Here is a 25,614-nt window from a genome sequence, read left to right as displayed (position 1 = left end):
CAAAATCTGGAAGAAGGTGGAATGATGAATAAAGAACAACAAAAAAATCCCCCCAAGCTATTACCAAAGACAGGGATGCTTAAGATGAACCTAGAAAAAGAGAATAATTCAAAAGCATCTATAAACAAAAAACCTTCCAGGAAAACATGAGTTAGGCACAAATTCAAACAGAATTCTTGGAAGAGATGAAGAATAATAATAAAGAGTTTAAAATATTTTTATCAATGAAATGAGAGTGCTAGAGGAAAAACTATAAAAGAAATGAGTTATGAAAGAAAGAATTAGAAAGTGAATTAACAGTTTGACATAAGAGGCACAAAACCTTGCCCATACAACAAACTGAAAATTGATAATGGACAAACCTGAAACCAATGACTCCATGAAGCAGGAAGAAATATTCAAACAAAATCAAAAGACTGAAAAAAAAAATGTAAGATATGTTATAGCAAAACAATTGACCTGGAAAACAGATCAAAGAGAAAAAAAATTAAGAATCATCGGACTAGCTATAAAAGCTATGATCAGAAAAAGAGACTAACCATCATATCTTAAGAAAACTGCTTACATCTCTTAGAGGGCAAGCTGAAATGAAAAGAATCCATTGGTTACCTCCTGAAACCCCCAAATGAAAACTCCTACGAACATTATATCCAAAGTCTATAGTTTGTAGGTCAAAGAAAAAAAATACTGCTAGCAGCCACAACTGTAAAGGAGCAGAGAACTTGGAATAAGAAAAGTGAATTTTGCAAGGTCACCAAGAATAAGCATGGCCCCACAGAAGAGATAGGAGAAGAAATCCTGACTCCATTCCTTTGCAGTGTGGACCACTGCATAAGTTTCAGATTTTTTTTTGGACATATTAATTAGTTCTGATGATTTTTCTCTTCTTCCTTTTTTCCTCTTAAAAATACTACTTGTTATACAAGATAGTTTGCTGGGAGGCAGGTAGGAAGAGGGACATTAACAGAAATTCTGGCAAAAACAAAAGATATCGGTAACTATTTTTAAATGTAAGAAAATATAGCTATTATCTATGAAAATATTTCTCTTCAGGTCTCTAATCACATGTTACTTTGTCCTGGGCACAACATACAAACACATGTTAGTTGAGGGCAAAGACCGATTGAGCGAAGTAGGAAGAGGGACCTCAGAATTCACCATGTGAGGTTGGTACTGAGGGCAGTTTAAAGTAAGAACTTACCTCTAGACAATTTAGCTAATTATGCTAACTGGATGCTAAGTTCTGCTGTTTTTAAATTGAAGGACCAAAGTTCTAATGGTGTTCATTATATTCAGCACTCAGAGGAAGAGTTCTTCTTACTGCATTTAACAGTATAAAAGTCAACTATCTTGATGTGCTCATTTACCTGAACTGCCAATAGGAGGCACTTTGAACATTTTCTTTAAGGAATTGTTATTGATATGAGGTAAATACAAAATTATGATATGAATAATAGGTTCTTTTAAAAAAACCATTCTCTTAATGCAGAAATCATTTAAACAAATTATGGAACACTGCTATGTTGATGAGATAATAGGAGGATTCTGGACCTGGATAATTCGAAACAGTATGATGCTATGCCCTTACAAATTTTGATTTCTGAAGAAAACTAAAGTATATTTTTATGCTTCACTCCCAAGTGGCAACTAAGTCATTTCTAGCTAGCCTACCCATTGTGCTACAAATGTTGACAAATTAACCAATAAATGTAGTATATGTTAATAAAAAAGAATATATTTTTTAAGTTTTATTTGGATGCATTATTCTTATCTTTAAATCTCAATGAAAAATATTCATTTACATAAAGGTTTGTTCAAGTATATCAATTATGTAGATCAAAGGAATAATTTACTAATTTGAATCCATATACATAATCAAAGATTGTTTTCTTCAGGCATGAACATTTTAAAAAAACCTCACCATTAACAGATCAAGACTTAAAGGCTTATTCTATCAAGCAAGGCAAATTGACATTAAAAATTAATCTTGTTTTTTAGGCAACTGGTAAATTAAGGCACAAGAACCACCATTTAATGTTAACAACAACAAAAAGCCTAAACAGGTGTACTATAAATAATGAATGAGGACGACAAAGCTTATCTTTTTCATTTCACAGCAGCAACTAACTTTAGAAGACGCGCAGACATGTTGGTCAAGACTAAGAAATATAAACTTTAAAAGGAAAACCTCCTCTTCATATACAAAGAAATGGCTTTCAAGCATTGTGAGATAAATGCAGATCTCAACGTATCGACCAACGAAATTATTCTTAAAGTTTAAAGAGAGGGCTATGATCCAAATGTGAATGTATATTTCACTACTGCTAGTCGCAAAGCTTAAAGAAATTCCAAGAGCTTCCAGGACCCTTCAGCGCATAGATTGAGATCTAGATAGGATCCTCTAGGCCTCCTCCCTCATTTTGCAGATAAGGAAGATGAAGCAGTGAGAAGGAACTGACTCGCCTTGTCGCAGAAATAGTAAAGAGTCTGGAATTTGAACCCAGGTCCTTTGTTACACCATGTTGCTTGTTTTATTATCAGCTCACCCATTCCTGTGTCATAAACCACATCATAGTTATTGACTGATCTTATTCTTACAGGTCTAAATTTAAGGAGGTCCCACATCCTCAAGTGTCTATTTCATCACCTAGCAAACCTTATTCAACATCACCCACAGAAATAAGCAATACTAAGTACTTCTCCGTATGCTTCAGTGCTACAAAGCATAAAGGTGAGAGGGAAAATACCCATCTTTTTTTTACATTAGAATGGGAAGTATCCACACATGTGACTATAAAGTAGGAGTTTCTCGTTTCAAGCTACAAAGGAAATTTGTCGTTATTTGGAATCATACCTTACATTGCATATATTTAAACAGATACCTGGGGGCAGGTAGGTGGCACAGTGGATAGAGTGCTAGGCCTGGAGTCAGGAAGACCCGAGTTCAAATGCGGCCTCAGACACTTACTAACTGTGTGACCCTGGGCAAGTCATTTATCCCTGTTTACCTCAGTTCCTCATCTGTCAAATGAGCTGGAGAAGAAAATGGTGAACCACTCAGGAATGTTTGCCGAGGAAACCCCAAATGGGGTCACGAAGAGTCAGACACAAGAGTCTGAAACGAATGAACAACAGATACCTGACTATGCAATGCACAGCTAATTTCTTAATGTTGCTGAATAGGCACTTCCAAAGCCTCCTTTTTGTCTCTGTGAGGCTGATAGCCCAGGTGTTCTTGTCCCAGTTTTAGAGATGAGAAAACCGAGGCTTAAAAGGTAAAATGACTTTCCCACGACAAATGTCAGAACCAGGATTCAAATACAGGTTTCCTGACTCCCAGAATTTGGTACTCGTTCTATCACACCATGCTGTCAATAATATACACTGGTAACTCATTATCATGGGTATGATCATACATATCTACTCTTTTCCTCTATTTTTCCCCGTTTCCCAAAAATGGCTCCAAAAGGAACCGCTGACAATTCTGGGGTAGGGATAGCATGTTCTTAGAATCCCAAGTTAGATAATAGGTCTAATGTTCTTATAGAATCAACATCACAAGTGGTGTTAAGTTATAGATGAACCAGAATTATTTTATTGTTGTTGTGCAGTTGCTCCAGCCATGTCTGACTCTTTGTGACTCCATTTGTGGTTTTCTTGGCAAAGATCCTGGAGTGTTTTTGCCATTTCCTTCTCCAACTTATTTTACATATGAGGAAATTGAGGCAAATAGGGTTAAGTGACTTGCCTAAGGTCACACAGCTACTAAGTGCCTGAGGCCAGATTTGAACTCATAAAGATGGACCTTCCTGACTCCAGTCTCAGTATTCTATACAATGCATTACCTAGCTGCCCCTAGAATTATTAGTACTGTAATATATTTCCAGAAAATTACTAGTTAAATAGATTTTGTGGGTTAACTTAGGAATTTAACCAACATTTATGACATTATTTTTATGGAAAAATGTACTCCAATTTCCATACAACAGAGTTAATAACAAATTTTTAGAATTGACCCCTTTTGTAAGTTGGGGATTGATCAACATTTAAAAATTAAACAAAGAAAACCATTAAGAAAAGAGTGAATTGCTAACTTAGCAATGATAATTGTGTTACTCATGGCATGGAAAAAATTTTGTCTACATTAATTAATAATAGGAAACAAGGTGCTGCTTCCCAGAAGTTTCAAACCCAGAGAAAAGTGCTGCCAATTAAAACACTGGCAGTGTCTCTGAGTGCCTAGAATCCTTCTGATCACTCATCTCTTCCCTCGTAACTCAGATTAATTAAAAGTTAGGTGGCACAATGTATAGAGTGCCAGCCTGGAAGACTCATCTTCCTGAGTTCAAATTTGGCCTCAGACACCTACTAGCTGTGTGACCCCGGGCAAGTCACTTAACCCTATTTTGCCTCAGTTCCTTCACCTGTAAAATGAGCTGGAGAAAGAAACAGCAAACCACTCCAGGATCTTTGTCAAGAAAACCCCAAATGGGATCATGAAGAATTAGATACAACTAAAATGACTGAACAAGACAACAATGAAAGTTAGGTATCACAGTTAGCAAAGGAAACAGTTCTGTTCCTCTACAGTGATGGATAATTTAGATTTTCTTTAATATCAATGAATAGTAACGGAATGACCCAAACACTATTGTGTTATGAAATATCAGAAGAGATTATTTATTTCAGTTTCAACCCCTTCTACCCTCACTAAACCAAGGAGTCAGGTAGTGCAGTGGATTGGGCCAGAGTCCCGGAGTCAGGAAAACCTGAATTCAAAGCTTGCTTCAGCTACTTACTAGCTGTGTGACCCTGGGCAAGTCACTTAACTTCTGTTTGCTTTAAATTTTCTCATCTGTAAGATGGAGATAATAATAGTACCTACCTCAGAGGGTTATGTAAGGATCAAATGACATAGTAAAGGGTTATATGGATGTTAGCTACTGTTATTAATTATTATTACCATCTTCATGAGTTGCTGTGCCTAGGAAAAAAAATCACCTAATGGTCAAACTCCTTGATAATGAGCCTCTCTGGAACTTCATTAGCCTAGTCTTCCAACAAACACCTGTGCAGTTTGTTGAGGGTGGTCCTCAAAACATTTCCAGCTTGATTAAGCTCTCCAGAGCTTATGTTGCCTGGAATGGACTCTGAGAAGCCAGTTTACCTGCATACCATCATGGGGCATTAATATGGAATTTTAATGGAGATGAAGGAATAAAATTATCCTTTCTTTAGCTTTATAGACAAGTTGTTAAAAAAGCTATTTTCATTATCTCTTAGGAAAAAGGAAAACAATGACTCACTTATAGAGCTTCCTTCTTTTGTTTGTTTTTAGGGCTTACTCATTTCTGAATACAGCCCTGCCTTCAAGGGTACCCATCGAGGCTTCCCTTTTTAACAAAGATTAAAAAAGAAAAAACATTTCAGCAAAACCAGTTGATGGACTGGCCCCTTTGATATCATATGCGATATTCCATAACCATAGTCCAACTCCACAACCTCTTCAGTAAAAGGAGGGAAGTACATTTGATAGAGAGCTTTATTTACAACCTTGAGAGGTAAGTAGTGTAGACTGTATGTCCATTTCACAGATAAGGAAACTGAAGCTCAGATTGCTTAAATGATTTTCCAAAGACCCCACTGCTAATATTTGGAGTTGAGTTTTGAACCTAGGTCTTCTATCCCAAGTCCAAAGCTCTTTCTAAGATATCTAAGCCACTGTTAGCAGCACATTGATAAAGAAGGAAGGAAGGAAACACGCATTTCAGTGCCTACTATGTGCCAGGTACTGTACTGTGCACTTTACAAATATCTCATTTGATCCTTACAACAATCCTGGGAGGTAGAGGTCATTGTTATCTCCATTTTACAGATGGAGGAAACTGAGGCAAACAGAGATTTGGTTGACTTGCCCTGAGATAAGTAACTTACCTAGGTCTCACATACCTAGTGATGTCTGAGGTTGCATTTGAACTCGGGTCTTCTTGATTCCAGGTTCAGTGATCGATCTACTCTATTATCTCTCTGCCTTATTCAAAGAGAGTTACACCTCAAGATCAGATTATCAACAGGCAACCCCTGAATATTATGGCGGTACTCAGAGATTAGAAGAGCCATAGCCTGACCTTAAAATATGGGGCTTCAGTAGAAGCCCCTTACCTAGTGACTTGAGACTGCTATTTTAATAGAGAATCTTTATAGTTCCTTTACAGAAGGTTATCAAGAAGCTCCAAGACTCCATTAAACAAAACATCTACATACGATGCTTATTTGAACTTAATTTGTTTAAGATACCTTTCTGAAGATGACTGTCTAGTGTTGGGAGTGAACTATTCTATTCCATTTACTTAGTTCACATCAGGAGAATGCAAAAATCATAAAATTTACAGTGGGAAGGGGCTTTAGACTTCACCTCTTCCGACTCTCTTATTTTTACAAATGCAGAAACTGAATCCCTAAGAAGTTGAGTGATTTGCCCAAAGTTACCTAGGTAGTAAGTGACTGAGCCAGGATTCAGATACAACTCCTGGCATCTTCTGATGCCAAACCCTTCATTCCATTGCCTCTCAAGATTAGTCTGAAATTATCATATATTTATGGCAATTCTTTCAACTTAACTGTATTAAAGAAAATCTAAAACCAATTATATTTTTATGAGGGGAAATATTATTGAAAATTTTAATAGTTTGCTAAATATGCAGCTATTACAATTATCTAAACAGCACAAATTATAAAAAAAATCCCAATTACAGTTTAAAGGAAGTACTTGGTACAACACATGCAATTAAGAATGACTTGTGGCAACTGCAATATTTATCTACCCCTGGATTCAAATAAACTAATTTACTAATGTTATTTTGTAACTATGGCTACAGCAGGTTAACAACCATCAGACAAAAGTGGTTTTCTTTTCAAAAAGCACCTGCACATTCATGAGGATAGGAATGAAAGTGGGACGTGTATGTTGTCATGAATGACTGTTAAAATTATGAAACATTAATGGGCTTTGTAGGGTCACAAAATTCCAAGCTATTATGAAAAAGAACTATCAAGAATGTCTTTGTATGGTAACTACTTAGCCAGGGTATGTATTATGGTCTAACAATAGTCAAGATTTTTAAGAATAAGTTAATACATATATTCAACTGCTCTAGATACGCTGTCATAAATGGCAGGATATTTGGTTTAATTTGACCTACTCTGTGAACTGTTTCTAAAATATTAGTCAAGTTTTTTGGGGGGAGGGGGGAAGTTCTTTTTATCTTAAGTATATTCTCATAGTTTTGAGATGCATGTTTTTTTTTTTTCAGTTTTCCCTAATGAGAAACAAGCTGAAACACGTTAAATTCACGGGTCAATCAATAGGCAACCCTCAATTTACAAATATCAGACACAGGCGGCAGACAGGTGGGACACTCAGAGTCAAGAAAACATGGGTTCAAACCCTGCCTCAGACACATACTAGATGTGGGACCCTGGGTAAGTCACAATCTCTCTGTACATCTGTTTTCTCATTTGTAAAATCGGGTTGGACTTGGTCTCTAAGGTATTAAATCTATGATCCTCTGAATAGACATCTATGAAAGGCAATACCACAATCAACCATCATTTATTGAGTTCTTTCTATGTGCCAAGCCCCTTAGTTAGGTACTGAGGATAAAAAGACAAAAAGAAAAAAAAAGTCCCCACCCTCAATGAATTGGGTGAGACAACGTACAAATAACTAGATATGTAGAGTTAGATGGAAAATAGTATAAGAAGAGAAAGCACCTTTTTTTTTTATTATCAGCAACACTTATTAGTTATATAAGAAGAGATGTACAGGAGTCGAGAATGGTCTGAAGCCAGCTTGATCCAAGGGCTCAACGTCTATCATTTTGAGCTTGAAGTCACCATGATCTATCTGTTCCTTAGTTTCTCTGGCTTCCTTCAAGACTTAGATCAAAGCCCACCTTCTGCAGAAGTCTTTTCCCAGTTCCTCTAGCTGCTATATGGTGGATGGCCAATGGAAAGACATGGAGATGGAGTGTCACATTTGAGGAACAGAAAGCAAGCCAGTGTAGCTGCTGGATCTTGGAATTTGTGAAGAGGAATGATGTGTAAGAAGACTGGAAATGTAGGATGAAACCAGGTTGTAAAGACTTTTAAACGTCCAATAGAGGAGTTTATATGACCCTCCAGGCAATAGGGAGCCAGTGGAATTTGTTGGGGGTGGTGGTGACATGATCAGACCTGTGCATTAGGTGAATTACTTTGGCAGCTATGGGGAAGATATATTAAAGAGAGGCAGGGGAACTAAATAGGAAGCTATTGCAGTAGTCCAGCTGAGGGGTTTGGACTATGGTTAAGGATGGGACCAAGGTTTTAAATCTTCAACAGCAATAGGAAGTTGCAAAGAGAGCAGAGTTTGGAGTTTCCCTCCATAACCAGTTCTCAGGTGGAGGACAGCAAGGGAAGAAGTGAAGCTGTTTTGGTAGTTGTTGTTTCAAAGATGGTTTTGGTGGATTGAATGTATGCCCTGTTTCCATGATCTTTTCCCATTCCTCATGGCCACACTATTTGGGGTATAGTGAGGTGCTGATTTTTGGGCAGAATGCTCCTTGAAGAGCACCTTAGCTGTGGATATTCACTGCCAGACCACTGTACAGGCCTAGGCAAGTCGACTTTGAGCAGGAGATTGGGGCAACTCCAGCAGGTCTAGACAAATTAGTGTTCTGTGGATGATGTGAGGAGGCATTATGGCTACTGCCATGTTATGTGGGCAGAAGGTGATGATACTCTTACCTGTAAGGGGCTTTAGAATGGCTTTTCAATACTTAGGGTAGATAGGATGATTGGTGGCCAGTCTATGCTGCTGTTAGTAACTTGTTGTAAAATGTTGTAAAATCTGGAACAAGAGTAGTAAGGGTACTTCTGCTCCACCAAATTATAGGATATGCTGAAAACTACATCTGTTGGTCACCCTATCTTGATGTTCAAAGGCAGCCAAGTCTTTGTATATAGATTGGAGGGACAGTTGGAATGAGTCGCCTTAGGGTGAGGGCTGAGGTTTCCTCAAAACTCAGATTGTTCTAACTGCGGGACAATTGATGGGGAGAATGGAAGGCCATATACCAGAGGCTCTTAGCCTTTTTTGGCAGTCTGGTGAAGTCTAGGGACTCCTCAGAACAATGCTTTTAAATGCATAAAACAAAATACATAGGATCACAAAGGAAACCAATTATCAGCCAATTAACAGTTATCAAGTTATTAAATACACACACACACACACACACACACACACACACGCACACACAAAAGTTCATGGATTCTACTTGACTATTGTGTAAATAAGTTTAATAAGTATATGTAGAAGACATGTCGGATGCCATGCCATCTTGGGCAGGAGGGGAAGAAAATCTGGAACTCAAAAACTGAGTGTTGTAAACTAAAAATTAAAAAATCTTAATTAAAAAAAAAAAAAGAATCCCTATCTTATAATAACCCTGTGTGGTCAGTGATGAAGCTGGATGGTCTTTTACTTGGGAAGGTGTTCAGTATACTTTTACTATTGCCTCCCCCACACCCCGCCCCCCAACCCCTCAAACTTTTCTAGCTCTCCTTTATGTGTGGTCTTCTCCCATTAAGTAAATGTACGCTCTTTGAGGTCAGAGACTTTCTTGTTTGTTTGTATTTATATCCCCGGCACTTAACACAATGTCTAGCACAGAGTAAATGTTTAATAAATGCCTTATCTCAGAGGGAGAGAGAGAATGAATTCTGTTTTGGGAGATACAAAGGTTGGAGATTTAGGCATTTTTTGATAGGCTGAAGTAAAGAAGCCAGTAGTGAAGGAATAATTTGATGGAGCAGGGTCAGGGAGATAAGTTATCTACTGTACTGAATTGAGGGGATAGATTTGGAAAGAAGATAGGTACATCTTCCTTAAGAATGAAAGGAAGGCAAGTGATATGTAAAAAGATCACAGATTAGAGCTGGAAGGGTCATCTATCATTTCATGGATGAAGAAACTAAGGCCCAGAAAAATTAGGTGACTTACCCAAGGTAATAGGTAATAAAACTGAGGTCTGAACTCAGGTTCTCTTACTCCACATCCAACACATTTTCTACTGCACCACAAACTGTTTTCAAAAAAAGTTTTTCAAACTATAAATGGCCAAACAAAAACATGCTTTATGTCACGAAGGAAAACATAAATCAAAACAATTCTGACATTTTACCCTGCTCCATACAAGTTGGCAAAAATGGCAAAAGATGGCAACAGTTCAGTTTGAAGTGTTTTGGGAAGGCAGGCACACTGATACCTTGTTGGTAGAGCTGGGATCTACCCAGTCTGGATTTCTATTTGGGATTACTCAAGAAAAGTGACTAAATAATCCATTCTCTTTAAGATCCAGCAATTCCCAAGGAAACCAAAGACAGAAACAAAAGTCCAATATAAACCAAAATATCCACTGCAGGACTGTGGTAGCAAAGAGTTTGAAACAAATGCCCATTGATTGTGGAATGGCTGAAAAACTATGGCATATGAATAAAATAGACTATTTTGTATGGTAAGAAATGACAAATATGAAGAATTTAGTGAAACTTAGGAAAATATGTATGAACTGATAGAGAGCAAAATAAATAGAACCAAAAGAACAATGTTCATGATGTGAATAAAAAAAAATCCCCCAAAGGAAGTTGAATTTTGACCAATAGAAAAGCTGCTTTTAAATTCAAGGACTATAAGGGCTGAAGGTGTTCTTTATATTCAGTATACTGAGGAAAAGTTCTCGTTAGCCCATGCTAGTAATGGCTTTATTCATTTAACCCAAAAAAAGCCAGCTATCTTGATGTGTTCATTTACTTGAAGTGCCAACAGGAGGCACTTTGACATAAGGTAAATACAAAATTATGACTGGACTTTGGTGACTCTGGAAGAAAGAGTGAGGATAATGACTTTGTGCAACCATGCCTCACTTAAATTCAATTCATTCAAGAGCTGAGACATTGCTCCATGACGTTATTGGTCCTCTTCGAAAATGAAGGACAAATGATGATCACCACCACCACCACCACCACCATCAATGGAAAAATTAATGAAGATCCCAAAGAAGAGATATGGGCTCATATCTTCTCCCTTACAATATGGTAGAGCACTAATATGACAGAATACTGTTCACCTTTTCAGACAAGGTTTGTGTATCAGATATTTTTGCTTAAAGACAGAAAGGATTGGTAGGTATATTGTGAAATGTAAAACAAGAGTTGAGGAAGTTCACATCACACAGGGTCAATCTCAGTAAAGCAAGAAATCAGGTTATCTAAGAGGGGAGAAGGAGTTGTAAAGGGGTTGATCATAAAACAGACCCAGATTTAGAAAATACCTCAAAGCCCATTCAGTTAAACTTTTTTTTTTTTGCCTTTTTTTTTGGCAGGGCAGTTGGGGTTAAGTGACTTGCCCAAGGTCACACAGCTAGTACATGTGTCAAGTGTCTGAGGCCGGATTTGAACTCAGGTCCTCCTGACTCCAGGGCCGGTGCTCTACTCACTGTGCCACCTAGCTGCCCCTAAACTTTTACTTAAATCATGAATCCCCATCTCCAATATCTTCAACAAGTAGTCTTCTAATTAAAGACCTCTAGTCCCATGCAACTCAATACCTTTTAAGACAACATATCCCATAGTTGGATAGCTCTAATTCTTGAGCCAAAATCTTCTGTCCTGTAGCTTCTACTACTGCTCCTAATTTTACGCCACCAGGTCAAGAAGAATAATTTTCCAGAATTGATATTATAAATGATAGTTAAACATTTGTAGGCTAGAATGAGAACCTATTTATCACATAAGTATGAAAGTAGCTAAACTACAGTTTATTCCAAGAATTCTTACACACGACTACCATTCATTCTGAAGATAGCTGTCATATCAGTCAGTCAAGGCATTTAATTAAGCATCTACCAAGGAGAACAAGTTTAATAACCTTCAGATATCTGAAGACTATCTTATCCCAAGTCTCCTTTTTTTCTTCAGGCTAAATGCACCCCAATTCTCACATGGCAGCTTTCAGTTTCTCTCACCATCCTGGTCCCCTTATTTTAAATGAGCTATTAGTATCCCTTCTAAGTCTTCCTAATCTCCACAACCATCCTCCCTGAAACGAAACTTCACAGAACAGGAAAAAAAAATTGCTCTTGATACAACAATAAAGAATTTTTTAAAAAATCAAGTCAGAAATGGCAAATATTATTAAGCTGACCATTACAGATCTTTACATTAGCTAAAGCAGTATGAATAATATCATCGTTGCTTTGATACTCAGGGGATAAGCAGGTTTCCAGACTAGCCCACAGAAGCTTAACTATTACTTATAGCAATGTTTCTTTGGGAAAAACCACTCCCAGTGAAGGAAAAGAATAAAACTTCTTACATGTTGTCTATTTTTTGCTGGGGACAACTTCCCGTAAATAACAAAGCACAACCTTGACCTGAACTAATTAAGATCAAGATATGTAGAACTGCACAATTCAGAGCTTTCTCCTTTTGCCTAGAATCAGATAGGAGCTGCAGCGGAGAGATCCTGGGACTGTGTAAATTGACACAGTGAATAATGTATAAATCTCAAGGTGATTGGTATTCTAGCATGGAGGAAGGGCTTAAGCAATTTGCTGACAAAACAATCTGGACGATTAAGGGCTATGGATGAACATGGGTTAGATGAGCTTGCATTGAATAATGGTTTTGATTTATCAAGTTTAGTCCAAGCATTCAAGCCTCTCTCTTTCCTCTTAAACAGCTAAAAAAAGTAATGTAATTAGATGATAATAATTATAGCTGGCATTCATATGGAACTTTTGGATTTGTAAAGCTTACATATATTATTTCATTTGATTTTTTAAAATTTCATTTGATTCTAATGATAACCTTGTGAATTGCTATTATTATCCTTATTTTTACAGATGAGGAAACAGAGAGGTGACTTGCTCAGAGTCACAAAGCTATTACATGTTTGATGGAAGAGTCAGATCTTCCTGACTCCAAGTCCAAACCTTTATCACTGTATCACCTTGCTGCCTCATAAAAGGTATCATTGCCAAGGTAGTAATCAGACATGCATTTTTAGGTGAAGGGATCATCAAAATATGGTCTGCAACTAGTCTGGCACAATATTAATGCTAATAAATACTTGTAAATATTGCCAAAGAGAGGTTCACGAGCTTGAAAAACATATCAATATTTATGAGGATATTCATTTTAGAAAGTAAGTGGATAGAAGTTCAAAGTATTAAAACATTTTGTTCTCACTTTGCATTAGAAAAACTGTCAAATGTCAATGGGAAATATATGAAAAAAAATCTGGAATAAAGTGTCAACTCATGCTGTTGATGCTCTATAGAGTACACTGAACCTTTAATGCCCCTGAAAAATGGCAACTATAAGAGACTTAAATTTTAAAGGTAACTTAGCACCGGTTCTCAGAGACCTCAGACTCTCCAGTTATTTTATAAAATCACCCATCTTACTGAATCAGAAATGGGATGAGAGCCCCGTCTGCTGGAAGCATGTTATACTTGTATCTCATTGTATTTGGAAGAGGACCTGGATTTGAATCCTGCTACTACTTACTAGACATGGGATCTTAGGCAAGTGTCTTAACTTTTTTGGGCCCCAATTTGCTCATATGGAAAATGGGAAGGTGAATTAAATGACCTGTCTTAGACCAGAAGTTCTTAACATAGGGCTTGGGAATTAAAAAAAAAATCTATTTCGATAACTGTGTTTTAATATAATTGGTTTTCTTTGTAGTTCTATATTTATTTTATGCATTTAAAAACATTTCTCTGAGGAGTCCTGCAACATTTTTTGGGAAAGATTTTAATCTCTCTAAAATACATGCAATTGTGTTTGACAAATTACTCCTTGAACTCAAGGTAATTTTGGTTAATGAGAGAGCAGTGGGTAGAATTTTAGACCTGGAATCAAGAAGACCAGAGTTCAAATCCTGCTTCTGACACTTACTAGCTGTGTGTCCATGGGCAAGTCACCTAACCCCTAAGCCTCAATTTCCTCATCTGTAAAATGGGGATGATAATACTACCAACCTTATAGGCTTGGTATGAAGATTAAATGAGAAAATATTTGCAAAGTGCTTTGCAACTCTTAAGTGCTATATGAATGCTATCATAGTCATTATTATTAACCACATTTTTGTTACTATTCAGGGTCAAAATAATTTATGAGGCCTTAGAGATCTATTCCAAAGATGAGGAAATTGGAGCTATGAGGAGTAAGTCTCATCTCACCCAAGGTTAGATAACCAGCAAGTGGTATTGTAGGGATTTGAACCCAGTGCCCTATACTCCAAATGTAGTGCACTGTCTCTATTATAGCACTCTTGCTGATTTCAGCATAAAAGTCTTTTCTATTTTATTCAAATATTGTATAACATATAATCTGAAAGTAATTTTGAAGTCTTTTTGTACTGAGCAAACTTTCTTAGAAAGGTTATCTTATAAAAATGTCCATTCTCATTCAAAGGAAGGAACTTTTAAGATTGGCTTTGAGTACTACAAAACATACAAATATACAGAAAATTACTCAAAGAGCTCATTAGTTAAAAAATTTAAGTGACCACTTCTTCCCCTTTTAAAAATTATAAATGCATGGTATCTACAAATCTTATTTATTCTTTTCTTTCTTTTCTTGGTGGGGGGAAGGCAGGGCAATTGGGGTTAAGTGACTTGCCCAAGGTCACACAGCTAGTCAAGTGTCTGAGGTCAAATTTGAACTCAGGTCCTCCTGAATCCAGGGCCAGTGCTCTACTCACTGTGACACCTAGCTGCCCCAATAATTTATGCTTAAAAGAAGTTTGTTCTTTAAAAATCTCCTTACTGATAGATGGATAAAATTTTTGTGATCTGCGTGACTACATTTAAAACCACACAATTAGTGAACTATGGTTAACAAAATAGAGAATTCTAACACAGATAGATTTTTATAATTACCAACTGCAAGGATTTCAAAGCAATTAATAGAGTATCTGAAGAAATTACTATCCTTGTGAATTTGATGAAAGCAAGTATTATATCTAAGGTTCCCTAGGTAGAAAAACTGACATTCAGAGGTATTTTTCTTTGGAGAAAATGATTTAAAAATATGTTGTACTTTTCTCTTTAGTTTTTACACTACAATTACTTCTTCCAAAGGGAGGCTTTGGCCCCATTTGCTCTTTTCTTATAGCAAAGAATGACATAAATAAAACCAACAGATAAAGTGGTTGAATCTGATGGAGTATACTTTCACTCGGTGTGTATCATATCGTGCTTTGAGATATTAGCTAATGATAATATGAAGACATGAGAATTAACAAGAACTTTAAAAAATGAGCCTTTTGTTGCTAAACTGATGATGTCACCTACAAAGATGGTCACATCTGTATGCTTTAAAAACTTAGAAAGGAAATTCTATAACCAGCTTAAAATATTCCAAATGAATAATTTCAGTGGGCTTTGAATCCATTTGTTAAAAATACATTAAAATATACAAGTCCTCTTAGTGAGTTTGTAAGAATTGATTGGCATTAGGCAAGACGGAAATTTACTAGCCATAGTTCAACAAAAACCTTTTCATAAATGGTGGATTTGTTAAAATGAGTATTATAATTTAGTAAATGAAGTCAATGATGCGATTCTTTCTTTTGGATCTATTCCAAAAGGCTTGGTGCAGTTTTAGGGAAGGAAAAGGAATAATTATTTTTATAGTGCCAACTATATGCCAGGTACTGTCCTAAGTGCTTTACAAATATTATCTCATTGGATCTTCACAACCATCCTGCAAAGTAGGTGCTATTATTATCTCCATTTTACAGATGAGGAAACTGAGGAAGAGGTTAAATAACTTGCCCAGGGTCCTATAGCTAGGAAATATTTGAATTTGGGTCTTCCTGAATCCAGGTCCAGTGTTCTATCCTCTGTACCATCTAGTTGCCTAGTGAAGTATCTTTTTCAGGTATTATAGCCACTGAAACCAAGTATTCAAATAAATTGAATTCAGAATTAGAACTTTAACTCTGTACCACAAAATGTAAAATCAAGATTAAAAAAAAATGACACAATGATACTGCTTTTGCTAAACTATGTAATTAATAATATAGTGAGAAAAATAAGCTTTTTGTATCACTAATAAAAAGGAATTTAAAATATTTTATCTTCACCTGATGAAGATGGTATCTGAAACAGAATCTGGATTTCCAGACCCAGAGCTTAAAATACAGGGATATAATGAACCTAAATATGAAATAAAAACTTTTCTGGGACCTTGAAAATATGGGAGACTTTTAAATTGAGAAGGGAGAAAATTATATATCTATACATTTCTACTTTGTACCTACTGCTCTGCCTGGTTTCAACTCTTTAGAACACGATACCCCTCCCAGAACAAACTTATCTTGTCTAAACTTACCACCATATGGCTAACTCAAGCCTTAAGTGACTCTGTCTCCCTCAGCCTCTTCTCTTCTCTGAGTGAAGGCTGGAGAGTGGAGTACCAAACTCCGGCCAGTACCTTCCTTTATAGAGGGCAGAAACTGGATTCTCAGCTCATTCTACCCTGCAACTGCTACTCTGCCCGGTTTCAATTCCACAGAACAAGATATCCCCTGGAAGCCTCTAGTGTACCCACCCCCCCAACCTCATGTTTTTCTGCCTCCTTGTGTGTTGTCTTCCCCTTTAGTCTGTAAGCTCCTTGAGGGCAGGGATTGTCTTTCTTTTTATAAATTGTGTCTCCAGTACTTAGCACAGTAACTGGCACACTGTTGTTGTTCAGTAGATTAATTGTGTCTGACTCTTTGTGACCCCATGGATCATTGCTAATAGTATCTGTGGGTTTTTTTGGCAAAGATACTGGAGTAGTTTGCCATTTACTTCTCCAGTGGATTAAGGCAAACAGAAGTTAGGTACTTAAAGCATGTTTGTTGAATTAGACTTATTGGATATATCCACATACATGTATATATACAAATATGCATACATGTATGTATGTATGTGTACACACACACACACACACACAGAGGTATGTCATAGAAAGTTCCAGTCACAAAACAGGAATACTCAACAATTAATATCCAGGAAAGGAGCAAGCAAAGAACAAAACCAAACCCTATGCTTTCAGATATCTATAAACAAATACAGAAAGTGTGGCTAGCAAGAATGATGACAATTAAAGCCCTTAACAAAGGAGAAAATGCTAACTTCTAAAGTATCAAGTGAGATTTGGTGGGATAAGATTCAGGACTACAATATGGCTCTGAAAGGATATACTCTGTTCAAAATGAAGAGAATAGATAAAGGAGTGGGAAGGGTGTGTGTATATATATATGTGTGTGTGTGTGTGTGTGTGTGTGTGATGATGATGATGATGATAGTAGTGTTTTGATATTAAGAAGATATGCTAATGTGAGGAAAGGAAGGAACTAGAACAGGGAATCATTCTGGGGAATACTAGGGGAACAAAACAGAAGTGATATTGATATAAGAATGAATATACTATAGACCAGTTGTATAGAAGAAGGAAGTAGATAAGGAAATAGAAATCCTAAGAACTATGGGGAGTAATGAACATTCCAACTCAAAATTTGTGAGACAGGAATGAAATAGTCTTGACCTTTAGAGCAATTTTTGAGAAAGATTTCAAAGGGTTCGGAGAAAAAAAAACAGGAGAAAACAGGAAAAAAAGGAGAAAAAATAGGATTCCATGGCCTAAGATTGTATATAGGGTCAATCTAGGGCTGCAGGCACACTATTAACTTCTAGTGGATTTGAAGATGAGCTCAAATATTCTGGAAAACAATTTAGAATCATGTGAGAAAATTGACTAAATTGCTCATACTCTGTCCAAAGTTCTCACCACTTGTCATACCTGAAGGAAGTAAAAAGAAAGGAAGATCCTATACATACCAAAATATTCAAAGTAGTATTTTTTTTAGAGGCAAGGAACTTTAAATAAAATGGTTATTCATTCATTGAGCAAACTGTAGTATACGAATGTGATGGAATATTACTGTGGAATTCAGAGAAATTTTGGAAGACTTGTATGAACCAATAGGGAATGAAGTAGGCACAACCAGGAAAATAACATACAAGATGACCAAGAAAAGAACATTAACACGAAGCCAAATGCTATATAATTGTAGTGACCAACTTTGGCCTTGGAGAAGAAATGAAGAAATATAGCTCTCCCCTTCCTATCGGAAAGGTAGGGGAGCATAGGTGTGCAATATTGCAGATGCTACCAAATCTGGTTAGTTGAGTTAGTTGACTTCTTGCTTCCCCCTCCTTGTTATAAGAAAATACTTGTGAGGGGGGCTGAAAGGAGTAAATACAGCAATGATTTTGATTATAAAAACAAAAGTCATTGATATAACATAAAAAAAAAAAGAAAAGAAAGCCACCCCCAAATGGATGTGAAAATTCTTAGTACTGAGATAGAAATGATTCGGGAGAAAAGGGCTGGAATGACACTATCAGGAACACAAAGGCCAACCTAGGTTTTAAAACAACACATACAGAAAATGGAAGAAGGCCAAATAGCAAAGTATGGAGACAAAAACATGGTCCTGTTCATAAGAAGAATGTCGATAAACAGTAAGGACAACAAAATGGTGGTTCTATTTTAGTTATGCATTAGGAAAAGAGAGTGATCATAAAAGGGAAGAGACAGATTGATAATGATTGGGGAGAAAACAGATCTTAATCTCATTTTGCTCCTCTTTTCTCATTAAGGGGAATGATCTTTAGACTGGAAAGGACAGAACAAAAAATGACTAATAAGAAGTTAAAACCCAAGCTAAGAAAGGAGGGAGTAAGAGAATACCAACACACTTGATAAATTTAAATCACCGGGTCCAGATTAACTATATCTCAGTATCTTGAAAATAGGCAGAGGTGACTGTGGAGCAATCAAATCTAGGTTGGCACAGGACTGGAGAAGGGCAAATACTGTCCTGATTAAAAAAAAAGGGTGGGGGGAGAAGGAAGAGAGTAGAGTTTACAAATCACTTGCTACTAAAATTTGACTTTAATTCTTGGTAAAAACAAATCTACTCTAACAAGCAATCAATCAATTAGATTGCTTTACATTAAGAATAAATTACTTTCTAGCCTTTTAAGTTTTTCTTTTTTGCAATGCCCTGGTTTTACTTCAGAGGAATAAAAGTAACAGTGGGTTCATGTACATTACTCTCCATTAAACAGTAGAATATTAATGGTTTCCAAACCCAAAATGCTGAGAGAGGAATCCAAAGACTGATATAGGGAGCTGGCATAACTGGGAAATAGGAACACTGATTTTTTTTTTTTTGGTAATAATTTTAAACAACTTCTAGAAAGTCATCTAGGAAATTTCAGGAGGAAACCTGTTCCCAGCAGACAAATCCAAATCACCAGAAGTCCCTTAGTTTTTATTATTTGGGGACAGACTGGAATTGTTTTTTTCTTTATCATTGCTAAGGAAATACATGAATGTAGTTCACCTATTTTCCAAAGCTAAAACTTCATTCCAAACTTCTGTTAAAGCAAAGTTTCCTTCAGAGAGCATTTTCCCTACTCCCCAGATCCAAGATCTCCATGACTTATGGATACTGGCTCTTTTCAATACAGCTCACAGTAAAAAGTTTTTTCAAAAAGAGATTTTTTTCCCCGGGGGGAAATCTTGAAACACAATCTTCTCATACAATATTTTTCTTTAGTTTTTCACTGAAGATTCACTCTCACTGGGAGAGATTTAATTGTACGTTCCAAAAGATCACAGAAAGCTAGTTGACATGTTAAAAACAAGTTAGTTCTAGACACACATACACACAAAAAAGCAAAGCAGAACAGTAACTAGACCAAACACCCATGAAGCAGGAAAAAAATACAGACTTTTGAATTGTTTGCTCTTTTTTGTTTACTGTTCTTTCCATAGGGACACAGAACGTGAAAAGTCACATGATGGTGGTGTAGTTTAAGTTCAAAAAAGCCATGTAAGTAAAAGGGAATAAATATTAATCTTTCAAGGATACCTCCTATTTGAATGCTATTCCTTTATAAAAGCTGTTCTAGACCCTTGTAGGAAATTAGTTATTTTTCTGCTTTAGCCAATATGGAATTCAGGGACTATACTTCAAGGGCAAGCTTGAAGGAAAAAAAAATCAATACAGCAATATTACTATTTATATCATTTGTATCTATATAGAAGTAGGAAAGAAAGACTTCACCTTCCTAACACATTTTTTCTTAGTGGAACTGAAGTTTTAATCCAGTGTTTATAACAACATTGTTGCTGTGGAAATGGTTGATTCAGTATTATGAACTCACTGTTGTATCAAGTTAAGGTGTGGAAGAGAAAAGTCTTATTCAAACAGTGGCAAGAACTATAAAACGTAAAAATAGCAAGCTGACGACTGATGTTTAAGCATAAAGCCATATGTTTCAACAGGAAGATATTTCCTTTCTTCAGATGCCAAAGAAATAGATTTTTTTGTTCCAGTTTAGTCATATTTTGGGAACATTATCAACTCAGTTACTCCAACCCCCCAACACTTTTAGGGGCACCTCAAATTGTTACCTCCTTCCTCGTCCTTATATATTATTAACATGATAATATTTAAAATATTGTTATAATTCAGACCCTGTGAAAAACATGGAAAAACCCTGCTAAAAGATAACCAAAGGGAACACAGCATTTTGAATAACTTCTCATAATGATTAATTTTATTAAATATGGTAATGTTTATTTACTCCACCTGATCTACACTTGAATTCTATCTTTAATTCATTTAGCTCAAAATTTCTACTAAATTATAAAAGTTGATGCTGATTATAATACACTGTATTACAGACACTTCTAGTCCTTTTCCCAGGTTTGTTTGAACTGTGTGGACCATTACAATTATCATGCTTGATAAACCATAAAATAACTTACCTTGATATTTTAAAATTTTTACAAATTAAATTTAACATATTGGAATTCCCTTGCCACCGTTTTCTCTCTCCTTTCCCCCCAAAAACTTTTTCTTAAAAATGACTTTGTTTTTTTTCTGCTATGGTTCTTTCAGCTTTTCAGAATATGGCACAGGTTTCTCTCTTTGAAATGTTTGCCAATTATCATTTTCACCCAATTTAAGTTAAGTCACATTGATTAAGTTTTCTTAAGTATATATGGGGTGAGAGAATTGTTTTCAAAAAGAGAAGAGAAAAGGAATTGTCTAAGTAGAAATGGAAAAAAATTAAACTTTAGAGACAACAAAATTTCCCTTATTTTATGGTGATTTGAAATTACTTGTTATTATGAATCTATATTGCTAAAAAGGCTTTTTTTCTTTATGGATGACTCTGTAAAGTAAATCAATTTGCATAAAACTGGTAACACACAATCTAAAAGCAAAAAAGGGAGGGTCATAGAAAATAACATAAATGAGTCTCCCACTTTCAACTAGGTGAGTCACAGGAAATGTTCATACCACAGGGTAAAATCTGGAGGCCCAGTTAGCCCATCCCTTTCAGATAAAATATATGGCTCCACTAACTTCTGCTACATGAATCAGGAGTTTTAAATCTGACGTGAAAATCCTGCCTATACTATAAAAGTATCTCTCATCAAACGGGAGGTGGAAATGAGGGCATTTTCAATGCACAGAGTCCTAAGAAGGCCAGTCAGACTTACACAGCCTTCTTCTTTGGACCCTAAGCCAGGTCTACTGGTGAATCCTGTTGTCAGTTCTTTCCTGTTAAGCAATTGTTCTCTATTAGTTGTTCTTAATTACCACCTCTTTAACCAGTCTCACTTTAAGGATCACTGATTTAGAGCTGGAATGTATCTCAGAGGCTATCTAGTCCAATTAATTTTATTTATTTATTTTTAAAAGAATCAATCAATCCATTAACAAGGAAGGTAAGAAATAAATGAAGAGCCTATTATGTGATAGGCACTGGTCTAAGAGATTTATAGTATCTCATTTGATACACACAACTACCCTGGGAGGAAGGTGCTATTCTTATTTTCCAGTTAAAGAAACTGAGGCAGACAGAGTTTAAATAATTTGTTCAGGGTTACACAGTTAGTAAGTGTCTGGGAACAGATTTGGACTCAGATATTTCTGACTCCAGGACCAGCACTATATCTTTAATTAACAAGCATTCATTAAGTAATAACAATGATAGCTAGTATTTATATAGGACTTATTATGTACCAGGCACTGTGCTAAGCACTTTACAATTATGTTCTCATTTGATCTCATGAAAATCCTGGGAGGCAGATGTTATTATTATCCCCATTTTACAATAGGGATAAAAATCTATAAAGATGAAGAAACTGGGGCAAACAGGTTAAGTGACTTGCCCAGGGTCATATAACTAGGAAGTGTCTGAGGATGGATTTGAACTTAAGTCTTCCTTACTCAGTCTTGGTGCTCTATCCACTGAACCATAAGGGCTCGCTATGTGCCAAGCACTCACAAAGAAAAGCAAAAAGTCTCAAGGAGCTGGAGTTCCAATGGAAGAGCCAACAAGTACATACAAAAGATTAAAAAAAAAAGATAAATACAAGGTAGATGAATTTAGAGGAAACTTAGAAGTCATTTAGTCTAGAGGTGTTGAACTCCTGGCCTATAAAACTCCCCAGAGCCTCCTGAACCAGATGAAAATGTAAATGGGAAATGTTTAACAAAATAAATAAAAACATATTGTTAATTTGTAGTTTTCTAATTCAATATGCATGTACCAACGGAGATCTGTTTCTACTTGAGTTTGACACAACTGATCTAGTCCACGTACCTTTACTTCTCTTTCTCTGCCTGTCTCTGTCTCTTTTTCAGACTGGCCTCCCCACCTCGCCCAGGCTCCATCTCACTCTTGATTGATACAGTAAGCTTAGCCCTAGTGGTGACACCTGAATGGTGTAGCCTACGGCAACTCAGAACTTCCAAGCTCAATCGATCCACCACTCTCTTACAACAGGGATTGCAGGTGTACATCACCATGTCTGGCATAGCCTTCATTTTAAAAATAAGAAAACAGAGGCCCAGAGAAGTTAAGTAGCCCAAGGTCATATTGATAGTAAACAATTCCATCATTTTACAGATTAAGAAACTAAGGCCTGGAATGATGAACTTATTTACCCATGGTCTGATGGGTAATTAGTGAGAAAGCCAGGATTTGAACTTAGGACCTCTGACTACTGACTAGGGCCAGGGCTCCCCAGCTTCCCTGAGAAGTCATTCTGTCATGATCCGAGCATCCTCTCTAGCCACCTACATTTCCCCACCAGGGACCACTCCATTTTCTTCCAGCTATACTTACTTGCCTGGTACGCTGGGACAACTCTACCCCCAGGCTGAACCCTTTTGGACAATGATAACCTATTTAAGGGGCGGCTAGTTGGTGCAGTGAATAGAGTGCCAGGTCTGGAGTCAGGAAGACCTGGGTTCAAATCCAACTTTAGATACTTACTAGCTGTGTGACCCTGTGCAAGTCACTTAACCCTATTTGCCTTAGTTCCTCATCTGTAAAATAAGCTGGAGAAGGAAATGGCAAACGACTCTAGCATCTCTGCCAAGAAAACTCCAAGTGGGGTCACAAAAAGATACGACCGAAACAAATGACTGAAAAACAATCAATTTAAACTCATTCTTCAATGATTAACATATTCTCATTCTATATCACTCTCTTCCTATCCCAGTGATTCTGATATCCCTGCTCTGTTGTTTAAAACTCTATTCTCAGTCCCCGCTGACTATTCCTTTATTCCCATTAGCCTCAATCCAACCCGACCAATGTCCCACTCTTAAGCTACTTAGCCCTTTCATTGCGCTCTCAAATTCCTAGTCCATAGGTAACAAACTAGCTTTCAACTTAAACATTTGCTTTTCTTCTAACCTTTCATCTTCTGTACTCACTGAGACCTGGCTCCCACTGATAACATAGCTTCTACAGCCACTCTTTCTACCACTGGTGGTCCTGGTGGGGGAGCTGGAATACTCCTTGTTCCCCAATGTCACTCCCAGGCTTTCCTTCTGCTATGATCACTCAGTAACCCTGCCTCCTTTGAGGTTCATTCAGTCCATATTATCACCCAATCAAGATTTTGGTAGTTCTTTACAGACAGGATCCACTACCTCAAGTCTTTCCCCTACTCCAGTCCATCCTCCATTCAGTTGTCAAAATGATCTTCCTAAAGTGCAAGCCTGACCATGTCATCTACTCTCTTTAGTCAACTCCGGTGTCTCCCTTTTGTCTCCAGAAACAAATACAAAATCTACTGTTTGTCTTTTAAGAACCTTCATAATCTGGTACCTTTCTATTTTCCTTTTCTTCTTAGACTTTAATTACCCCCATGTATTGTGATCCAGTGACACTGCCCTCTTTGCTGCTTCTCATGCAAGGCACCATCTCTCAACTCTAGGCATTTTCATTGGCTTTCTCCTCCCTCATCTCTGCCTCCTGGTTTCCCTGGTTTTCTTCAAATTTTGTCTACAGTGTCCACCTTTTAAAGAAGCCTTTTCTGATCCCCCTTAATGTCAGTGTTTTCCCTTGTTTATTATTGATTATCCCATACATATATTGCTTATATGTTGTCCCTCCAGTTTTTGTCTTTTGTTGAATCCCCCATGTCTTTGAACAGTACCTGGCACATATAGGTGCTTAATAAATGCTTGTTGACTTGACTTTTTACACTGTACCATGTTGCCTCTCAAAAAGAACTTGGAACTTTCTCAAGGGGGCTAAAAAATGATGAGGTGTCACTACTGGTCTCCTTTTTGGCAGTATGATGATGCCGCCATACACTTCATTTGGGGGAGTTAGAAACCAAAAGGAGGATCAAAGGAAGAAAATACCTAAGGACTCCTGCTAAGTATGTAATTGGTGATTTGTTGTCCAACTTACCCAACTCTGTGGACACAGGAGAACCAGTAGCTATTTCTCCAATCTTTGCTACGCCATCATAGTAGGCTCTTCCTGCCACTATCATAGCTAGAAGAGGAAGAAATACATATTCAAAATAATTAATAGAAAGATGGAAAAAACCAACAATGCCGATTTTCCTTTAAAAACATCCATCTACTCTTTTTAGTTCCGAATAAATCAACCACCCTTTCAAGAATAGATATAACTTGAATGCAGATTTGTTTTCATAGTTCACTTGACAGGCAGTATCTGACTTCCCAGTGTCTGACTTAGGCACCATTCACATGTGTGAACACGTAGAACTCCGTGGAGGGGAATTCCTGTTACTGAAGCAAGTAGCTTTGGAGATCTCTGGAGCTGTGGCTATTAAAACCTTAGAGGCCTTGAGTCACAGAAAAAGTCTAATGTAAGGAACTGGTTAGTACAGCACTATAGTTCAGTTATTTTATGGGTCAAAATAAACTTTTGTGGGTGGACTGGGAAAGTGAGCCACTACTGGCTCACCACCAGTGAGTCACTGCTTCTATGGGGAAATGGATTCCAATTTCTAAACTATCAGTTCACAAATCGACTTTGTGGCTTTTAGACTAGTCTTGCTTTTGAATCAGTGGATAAACCATGCTCAATTGCCAAATGAAAAACCTAAGAAAGCTTTGAAAGAGTTTATCACTCCAAAAAAAGAGACCTT

General features: G+C 36.8%; 1 protein-coding gene across 1 annotated transcript in view; it reads right to left on the bottom strand.

The window, feature by feature from the left end:
* BAIAP2L1 (BAR/IMD domain containing adaptor protein 2 like 1) overlaps positions 1-25,614 on the bottom strand; it is a 131,750-nt gene that overhangs the window by 59,354 nt on the left and 46,782 nt on the right. Inside the window, exon 3 of the mRNA XM_036741397.1 lies at positions 24,906-24,992. Coding sequence (XP_036597292.1) covers positions 24,906-24,992 — 87 coding nt within the window. The remainder of the gene's footprint in view (positions 1-24,905; positions 24,993-25,614) is intronic.

Source organism: Trichosurus vulpecula, chromosome 1 (assembly GCF_011100635.1).
Source record: "Trichosurus vulpecula isolate mTriVul1 chromosome 1, mTriVul1.pri, whole genome shotgun sequence".
Classification (NCBI taxonomy): domain Eukaryota; kingdom Metazoa; phylum Chordata; class Mammalia; order Diprotodontia; family Phalangeridae; genus Trichosurus; species Trichosurus vulpecula.
Note: the sequence above shows the minus strand (reverse complement) of the source record. Positions and strands in the feature narration are given on the sequence as shown.